Genomic DNA, 9,538 nt, shown 5'->3' on the forward strand with positions numbered 1-9,538 from the left:
AGGAAGCTGGCGCTGGTCACTGGTAAAGAACTTAAAACATGTCTTTCTTTCAACACACAGACGTATGCACTGACTGGAACTCCCTCTCCTCTCTCTTCCTCCCTCCCTTCCTCCCTCTCTCTCTCTAACCCTCTCTCTCTCTCTCTCTCTCTCTCCCTCTCTAACTCTCCTCCCCCCTCTCCCTCCTCTCTCTCTCTCTCTCTCTCTCCCTCTCTCTCTCTCTCTGCCCTGGGCTATTCCAATCAGAAGAGCAGAGTCAATTTGGCTTTCAGCCAAACACATTAAACACATTAAATAACACAAAGCCTAAACAGAGAAATATAAGAACGCCACAGTGGTGGTGGTGGTGACGACCCGTATGACGCGTTCCTTACTGTAAGAAACCCTTTGCGATGGGACCGACCGCAGCAATGACACACTAGAGCTTTCCAGACAGTTACAGATTACCACCTCACCATGACGTAGGAATGGCCATTCAAACAAGGCACACCTGGTCAGGATTATCTAGCCATGATCCTATTCTGCTATTCGTTTTCTATTCTACCAAGCAGTATAATAAGACAACAACATCTCCCATTATATTGTTACCGGGAGACGTACGGTAGTATTTTAAAATGAACAATCTCACATCCATAGTCTTCTGTGTGTTTTTTTTGTCACGGTGGAATTGTGGTTTTCTCCTGTCCCGATATCCACTGTGGTTCAGGAGACACAATGTCAACAAATTATGCAATTTCTGCGGATCATTTCTTCCCTTTAAAGCTCATATCCTCTCCGGTAAGTGTGGCCACTTGAAGGTTGTCAGAGGAACTGTCAGATGTGCAGTTTTTTGAGAGGCCTTAAAATACAGCCTGTCGGGGCTGGATTAGAGCAGAATGGCCCTCTGGGAAATCAGCTCCTGAGATCTGAGAGTTTAGATACAAGAATGCTGTCCCATCAGATCTGTTCATAGAACACAGTGACATTCAGCCAATAATCTGTATTGTTCAAGGGACTTTACAGTTGCATCAGCAGAGGTCAAGGGTCAGGTTTGGCGGTTGTAATCCATGCATCATGGAGGGCCATGGCTAAATAGAATACAGTTTATGTCAAATTGACGTCAAAAGTAAATGATATATATTAATTTTTAGCTATCTCTTCTACTTTCCTAACCATAATTTAATTCTCCTAACCTGCTATGATAATTATGCTAACCTGCTACGATAATTATGCTAACCTGCTGCGATAATTATGCTAACCTGCTACGATAATTATGCTAACCTGCTACGATAATTATGCTAACCTGCTATGATAATTCTCCTAACCTGCCACGATAATTATGTTAACCTGCTACTTTGTAGTCAAAACCATAATGGAGCTGGGGTTTGTTATATGATGACTCAACAAGTCATTCATACCATAGTGGTGTCTTCAATGGTACTTACTTTCTAATCCATCTTTCTCTCTCTTTAACCCTCTCTCTCTCTCTTTAACCCTCTCTCTCTCTCTCTCTCTCTCTCTCTCTCTCTCTCTCTCACCCTCTCTCTCCCTCATCCGCTCGCTCTCTCACCCTTTCTATCTATCTCACCTTCTCTCTCTTTAACCCTCTCTCTCTCTCTCACTCTCTCTTTAACCCTCTCTCTCTCTTTAACCCTCTCTCTCTCTTTAACCCTCTCTCTCTCTCTCTTTCTCTCTCTCTCTCGCTCTCTCTCTCTCTCACCTCCTCTCTCTCTCTCCCTCTCTCTTTCCCTCTCTCACTCTCTCTCTCTTTTAATTAAATTCAATTTAAGGGATTTGTTAACATGTGAAACATATATTTATATTGTTTACAAAGTACAAAAGGGAAAAAATGAATATAAATATTGGTGTATTTACAATGGTGTTTGTTCTTTCTCTCACACTCTCTCTCTCTTTCTCTCTCTCTCCCCTCTCTCTCCTTCTCTGGCTCTGTCTTACCCATTCTCTCACCCTCTCTCTCTCACCCTCTCTCTCATCCTCTCTCTCTCTTTCTCTCTTTCTCCCTCTCTCTCCCTCTTTGGCTCTGTCTTACCCATTCTCTCACCCTCTCTCTCATCCTCTCTCTCATCCTCTCTCTCTCTTTCTCTCTCTCTCCCCTCTCTCTCCCTCTCTGGCTCTGTCTTACCCATTCTCTCACCCTCTCTCTCATCCTCTCTCTCATCCTCTCTCTCTCTTTCTCTCTCCCCTCTCTCTCCCTCTCTGGCTCTGTCTTACCCATTATCTCACCCTCTCTCTCATCCTCTCTCTCTCCCTCTCTGTCCCTCTCTGGCGTCTGTCTTCCCCACCTCCACCTGTATCAACAGCTGTAAGTAAATTTTAGTACAGGATAATCAGGATGAAAAGATGGCAGCCATGCTGTTACCAACGGGTCCTGATGGCTTGCGCCGGTTCACTCGCGAATCCCTGGCCGCCATCGAGCAGCGGATTGCCGAGGAGCAGGCCAAGAACGCCAAGGATTACCAGGAGGATCTGGGCAACGTGGAGCTGCCCATGTCCAGGCCCGACCTGGAGGCCGGAAAACAACTTCCACGCATCTTTGGTGACATTCCCCCAGGACTGGTTGGGGTACCTCTGGATGACATCGATCCCTTCTACTTCAAGAATCAGAGGGTGAGTGTGGGGTAGGGGTGTGGGCTGTGAGGGAGGGAGGGGGGGGGGTGCAGGAGGTTGGTGACATTCCCCCAGGACTGGTTGGGGTACCTGTGGATGACATCGATCCCTTCTACTTCAAGAATCAGAGGGTGAGTGTGGGGTAGGGGTGTGGGCTGTGAGTGTGGGGTAGGGGTGTGGGCTGTGAGGGAGGGGAGGGGGGGTGGTGCAGGAGGTTGGTGACACATTAATGGTGGAGGATGGGCTGGAGCGGAATGAGTGGAATGGTATCAAATACATCAAACACATAGTTTGATGCCATTCCGTTCGCTCCGTTCCAGAGTTTATTATGAGCCGTCCTCCCCTCAGCAGCCTCCACTCTGACTCTCAATGATAGTGCCCATACAATACTGATATATTCATGGAAACATGATAGATCAGAGCAATTAAACACAGTAAAATACAGTAAAAGTCGTCATTAAACTGTAAGAAAATGTATTTCTACTGTATTTTACTGTAATTACAAGGGACAAGAGCCCATCAGTTTGTTGTGTGCATATTACAGCATATTAATGACTAGTAGGTGCTTCTAGAGGACTTATCAAAGACTTCCAAACAGGATGTGATTACAAAGGCAAATAGATCAAATGGACCTTTTACAAGGTTTAATACCTGCTGCCGCTCTGATCTGTCCCCTATATGTAAGAATCAGGGAACTACTACCACCACATATCACTTAAATTAGTACAGGACTCTCACTAACGGGTGCAACAAATATAGACAAGGCACGCCTTAAAATATGTTAATGAGCCAGTGATTCTTTCTCCTCCAATAATATTTCGCCCCACAATGCACCATCATTTACAGTATGCTACAGTAAATACATATCAAAACAGCAATACAGTACTTCTTTTACAATCCAGTAATTACTAATAGTGAATATCTAATAATATATTACAATTTACCCACTGATTTTCTGCGTTTTATATCACTTGCTTGTTACGCCTTAACAAAGGCTTCCAAACTGCCCGTGACTCAACTAACCTGTACCCCCCTGACTCTGTACCGGTACCCCCTGTATATATCCTCATTACTAACCTGTACCCCCGCACACTGACTCTGTACCGGTGCCCCCTGTATATAGCCTCATTACTAACCTGTACCCCCCTGACTCTGTACCCCCCTGACTCTGTACCGGTAACTCCTGTATATAGTCTCATTACTAACCTGTACCCCTGACTCTGTACCGGTACCCCCTGTATATAGCCTCATTACTAACCTGTACCCCCGCACACTGACTCTGTACCGGTGCCCCCTGTATATAGCCTCATTACTAACCTGTACCCCCGGACACTGACTCTGTACCGTGCCCCCTGTATATAGCCTCATTACTAACCTGTACCCCCTGACTCTGTACCAGTACCCCTGTATATAGCCTCATTACTAACCTGTACCCCTGACTCTGTACCGGTACCCCCTGTATATAGCCTCATTACTAACCTGTACCCCCTGACTCTGTACCGGTACCCCCTGTATATAGTCTCATTACTAACCTGTACCCCTGACTCTGTACCGTACCCCTGTATATAGCCTCATTTCTAACCTGTACCCCATGACTCTGTACCGGTACCCCCTGTATATAGCCTCATTTCTAACCTGTACCCCCTGACTCTGTACCGGTACCCCCTGTATATAGCCTCATTACTAACCTGTACCCCCTGACTCTGTACCGGTACCTCCTGTATAGAGCCTCCACATTAACTCTGTACCGGTACCCCCTGTATATAGTCTCCACATTGACTCTGTACCAGTACCCCCTGTATATAGCCTCCACATTGACTCTGTACCAGTACCCCCTGTATATAGTCTCCACATTGACTCTGTACCAGTACCCCTGTATATAGTCTCCACATTGACTCTGTACCAGTACCCCTGTATATAGTCTCCACATTGACTCTGTACCGTGCCCCTGTATATAGCCTCATATAACCTGTACCCCGCACACTGACTCTGTACCGGTGCCCCATGTATATAGCCTCTGTACCGGTGCCCCATGTATATAGCCTCATTACTAACCTGTACCCCCGCACACTGACTCTGTACCGGTGCCCCCTGTATATAGCCTCATTACTAACCTGTACCCCTGCACCCTGACTCTGTACCGGTACCCCCTGTATATAGCCTCATTACTAACCTGTACCCCCTGACTCTGTACCGGTACCCCCTGTATATAGCCTCATTACTAACCTGTACCCCCTGACTCTGTACCGGTACCCCCTGTATATAGCCTCATTTCTAACCTGTACCCCCTGACTCTGTACCGGTGCCCCCTGTATATAGCCTCATTACTAACCTGTACCCCCCTGACTCTGTACCGGTACCCCCTGTATATAGCCTCATTTCTAACCTGTACCCCTGTGACTCTGTACCGGTACCCCCTGTATATATCCTCATTTCTAACCTGTACCCCTGTGACTCTGTACCGGTACCCCCTGTATATAGCCTCATTACTAACCTATACCCCCCGCCCACTGACTCTGTACCGGTGCCCCCTGTATATAGCCTCATTACTAACCTGTACCACCCGCCCACTGACTCTGTACCGGTGCCCCCTGTATATAGCCTCATTACTAACCTGTACCCCCGCCCACTGACTCTGTACCGGTGCCCCCTGTATATAGCCTCCACATTGACTCTGTACCGGTACCCCCTGTATAGAGCCTCCACATTGACTCTGTACCAGTACCCCCTGTATATAGCCTCCACATTGACTCGGTACCGGTACACCCTTGTATATAGCCTCCACATTGACTCTGTACCGGTACCTCCTGTATAGAGCCTCCACATTAACTCTGTACCGGTACCCCCTGTATATAGTCTCCACATTGACTCTGTACCAGTACCCCCTGTATATAGCCTCCACATTGACTCTGTACCAGTACCCCCTGTATATAGTCTCCACATTGACTCTGTACCAGTACCCCCTGTATATAGTCTCCACATTGACTCTGTACCAGTACCCCCTGTATATAGTCTCCACATTGACTCTGTACCGGTGCCCCCTGTATATAGCCTCATTACTAACCTGTACCCCCCTGACTCTGTACCGGTACCCCCTGTATATAGCCTCATTTCTAACCTGTACCCCTGTGACTCTGTACCGGTACCCCCTGTATATATCCTCATTTCTAACCTGTACCCCTGTGACTCTGTACCGGTACCCCCTGTATATAGCCTCATTACTAACCTATACCCCCCGCCCACTGACTCTGTACCGGTGCCCCCTGTATATAGCCTCATTACTCACCCGCACCTGTACCACCCGCCCACTGACTCTGTACCGGTGCCCCCTGTATATAGCCTCATTGACTCTGTATTCTGTACCCCCCTGTATATAGCCTCCACATTGACTCGGGCACTGACCGGTGCCCCACATTGACTCTGTACCTCCTGTAAGCCTCCACATTGACTCTGTACCGGTACCCCCTGTATATAGCTCCACATTGACTCTGTACCAGTACCCCCTGTATAGCCCAGTACCCCTGTATATAGTCTCCACATTGACTCTGTACCAGTACCCCTGTATATAGTCTCCACATTGACTCTGTACCAGTACCCCTGTATATAGCCTCATTGACTAACCGGTGCCCTGTACCCCATTACACACTGACTCTGTACACTGACTCTGTACCCCTGTATATAGCCTCATTTCTAACCTGTACCCCCGCACATTGACTCTGTACCGGTGCCCCCTGTATATAGCCTCGTTATTGTTATTCTTATTGTGTTACTTTTTATTTTAGTCAACTTGGTAAATATTTTCTTCTTCTTGAACTGCACTGTTGGTTAAGGGCTTGTAAGGAAGCATTACACGGTAAAGTCTAAGCTTGTTCTATTCGGCGCATGTGACAAATAAAGTTTGATTTGATTTGATTGTAACTCCAGGGCCAAACAAATCAAAAGGAAGTGGCTAGCCACTCAGCCATTAAAGGTTTAAGACCTGCTGCCACTCTGACCTGTCCCCTTATATGTAATTGTTAGGGAACTACCACCACATATTAAATTAGTACTAGGACTCTCACTAAAGGATGCAACATATATAGCCTCTTACAAGACATGCCTCAAAATATATTAATACACGAGAAACAACAAGACCATGCACCCACTAGTGGTCAAAAGATTTTTGGAATGTGGTACTGTATTCTGAATTACAGTAAATTACTGGCAGCAATTGGCCAGTTAAGTTACTGTAGAGTTTCAGGACAACGTTTGTAGAATTCCTAAAATACAGTATATTACTGTATTCTGTGCGGGTACAGCATTCTCACTCACTGGTGCAACAAATATAGACTAACAGTGAAACACTTCCTCAGAGGCCCGTCCCAACAATGCAGAGTTAAAGATACAAAAAGTATATATACATTTGAAATAGTGACACGAGAAGTGAATGAATACACAATGAATAACGAATAACATTAATGAGTGAAAATAACATGGTTATATACAGGGATTACCAGTACTGAGTCATTGTGCAGGGGTATGAGGTAATAACATGGTTATATACAGGGATTACAGGGTAGAGTCCAGTGTGTGGGGTAGAGTCCAGTGTGTGGGTAGAGTCCAGTGTGAGGGGTAGAGTCCAGTGTGGGGGGTAGAGTCCAGTGTGTGGGGTAGAGTCCAGTGTGGGGGGGGTAGAGTCCAGGGGTAGAGTCCAGTGTGGGGGTAGAGTCCAGTGTGTTGGGTAGAGTCCAGTGTGTGGGGTAGAGTCCAGTGTGTAGGCTAGAGTCCAGTGTGAGGGGTGTGTGTGGGGTAGAGTAGAGTCCAGTGTGGGGGTAGAGTCCAGTGTGGGGGAGTCCAGAGTCCAGTGTGTGGGGGTAGAGTCCAGTGTGAGGGGTAGAGTCCAGTGTGGGGGTAGAGTCCAGTGTGGGGGTAGAGTCCAGTGTGTGGGTAGAGTCCAGTGTGGGGGTAGAGTCCAGTGTGGGGTAGAGTCCAGTGTGTGGGGTAGAGTCCAGTGTGGGGGTAGAGTCCAGTGTGGGGTGGTGTGGGGGTAGAGTCCAGTGTGAGGGTAGAGTCAGTCCAGTGAGGGGTAGAGTCCAGTGTGAGGGGTAGAGTCCAGTGTGGGGTAGAGTCCAGTGTGGGGGTAGAGTCCAGTGTGGGGTAGAGTCCAGTGTGAGGGTGGGGGTAGAGTCCAGTGTGGGGGTAGAGTCCAGTGTGGGGGTAGAGTCCAGTGTGAGGGGTAGAGTCCAGTGTGGGGGTAGAGTCCAGTGTGTGGGTAGAGTCCAGTGTGTGGGGTAGAGTCCAGTGTGAGTAGAGTCCAGTGTGGGGGTAGAGTCCAGTGTGGGGGGTAGAGTCCAGTGTGGGGGTAGAGTCCAGTGTGAGGGGTAGTCCAGTGTGGGGGGTAGAGTCCAGTGTGGGGGTAGAGTCCAGTGTGAGGGGTAGAGTCCAGTGTGGGGGTAGAGTCCAGTGTGTAGAGTCCAGTGTGTGGGTAGAGTCCAGTGTGTGGGGTAGAGTCCAGTGTGTGGGTAGAGTCCAGTGTGTTGGGGTAGAGTCCAGTGTGAGGGGTAGAGTCCAGTGTGTGGGGTAGAGTCCAGTGTGTGGGTAGAGTCCAGTGTGAGGGTGTGGGGGTAGGTCCAGTGTGGGGTAGAGTCCAGTGTGGGGGGTAGAGTCCAGTGTGGGGGTAGAGTCCAGTGTGTGGGGTAGAGTCCAGTGTGTGGGGTAGAGTCCAGTGTGTGGGTAGAGTCCAGTGTGGGGGTAGAGTCCAGTGTGAGGGGTAGAGTCCAGTGTGTGGGGTAGAGTCCAGTGTGGGGGGTAGAGTCCAGTGTGTGGGGGAGTCCAGTGTGGGTGTGTGGGGTCCAGTGTGTGGGGTAGAGTCCAGTGTGGGGGTAGAGTCCAGTGTGTGGGGTAGAGTCCAGTGTGAGGGGTAGAGTCCAGTGTGTGGGGTAGAGTCCAGTGTGGGGGTCCAGTGTGGGGTCCAGTGTGGGGGTAGAGTCCAGTGTGAGGGGAGTCCAGTGTGTGGGGTAGAGTCCAGTGTGTCCAGTGTGTGGGGTAGAGTCCAGTGTGTGGGGTAGAGTCCAGTGTGAGGGGTAGAGTCCAGTGTGAGGGTAGAGTCCAGTGTGTGGGGTAGAGTCCAGTGTGGGGGGTAGAGTCCAGTGTGTGGGGGTAGAGTCCAGTGTGGGGGTAGAGTCCAGTGTGTGGGGTAGAGTCCAGTGTGTAGAGTCCAGTGTGGGGGTAGAGTCCAGTGTGGGGGTAGAGTCCAGTGTGAGGGGTAGAGTCCAGTGTGGGGGTAGAGTCCAGTGTGGGGTAGAGTCAGTGTGTGGGGAGTCCAGTGTGGGGGTAGAGTCCAGTGTGAGGGTAGAGTCCAGTGTGAGGGTAGAGTCCAGTGTGAGGGGTAGAGTCCAGTGTGGGGGTAGAGTCCAGTGTGGGGTAGAGTGTGTGGGGTAGAGTCCAGTGTGTGGGGTAGAGTCCAGTGTGAGGGGTAGAGTCCAGTGTGAGGGGTAGAGTCCAGTGTGGGGGTCCAGTGTGTGAGTCCAGTGTGTGGGTAGAGTCCAGTGTGTAGGGGTAGAGTCCAGTGTGTGGGGTAGAGTCCAGTGTGAGGGGTAGTCCAGTGTGAGGGGTAGAGTCCAGTGTGAGTAGAGTCCAGTGTGGGGGGTAGAGTCCAGTGTGAGGGGTAGAGTCCAGTGTGGGGGTAGAGTCCAGTGTGGGGGTAGAGTCCAGTGTGGGGGTAGAGTCCAGTGTGGGGGTAGAGTCCAGTGTGAGGGGTAGAGTCCAGTGTGGGGGTAGAGTCCAGTGTGAGGGGTAGAGTCCAGTGTGGGGGTAGAGTCCAGTGTGGGGTAGAGTCCAGTGTGTGGGGTAGAGTCCAGTGTGGGGGTAGAGTCCAGTGTGGGGGTAGAGTCCAGTGTGGTAGAGTCCAGTGTGGGGGTAGAGTCCAGTGTGAGGGGTAGAGTCAGTGTGG

General features: G+C 49.5%; 1 protein-coding gene across 1 annotated transcript; it reads left to right on the top strand.

Annotated features, from left to right (window-relative positions):
• Positions 1-2,306: 2,306 nt before the first annotated feature.
• LOC135565723 (sodium channel protein type 2 subunit alpha-like) lies at positions 2,307-2,622 on the top strand. Its single transcript, XM_065013633.1, has one exon. It carries the CDS (start codon positions 2,341-2,343, stop codon positions 2,620-2,622), a length of 282 nt encoding a protein of 93 aa, XP_064869705.1. The 5' UTR covers positions 2,307-2,340.
• Positions 2,623-9,538: the final 6,916 nt, after the last annotated feature.

This window comes from Oncorhynchus nerka, linkage group LG9b (genome assembly GCF_034236695.1).
Source record: "Oncorhynchus nerka isolate Pitt River linkage group LG9b, Oner_Uvic_2.0, whole genome shotgun sequence".
Taxonomy (NCBI): Eukaryota; Metazoa; Chordata; class Actinopteri; order Salmoniformes; family Salmonidae; genus Oncorhynchus; species Oncorhynchus nerka.

Excerpts from the sequence above, each read along its gene's own strand:
- LOC135565723 (XM_065013633.1), top strand. The coding sequence starts at position 2,341 with ATGGCAGCCATGCTGTTACCAACGGGTCCTGATGGCTTGCGCCGGTTC.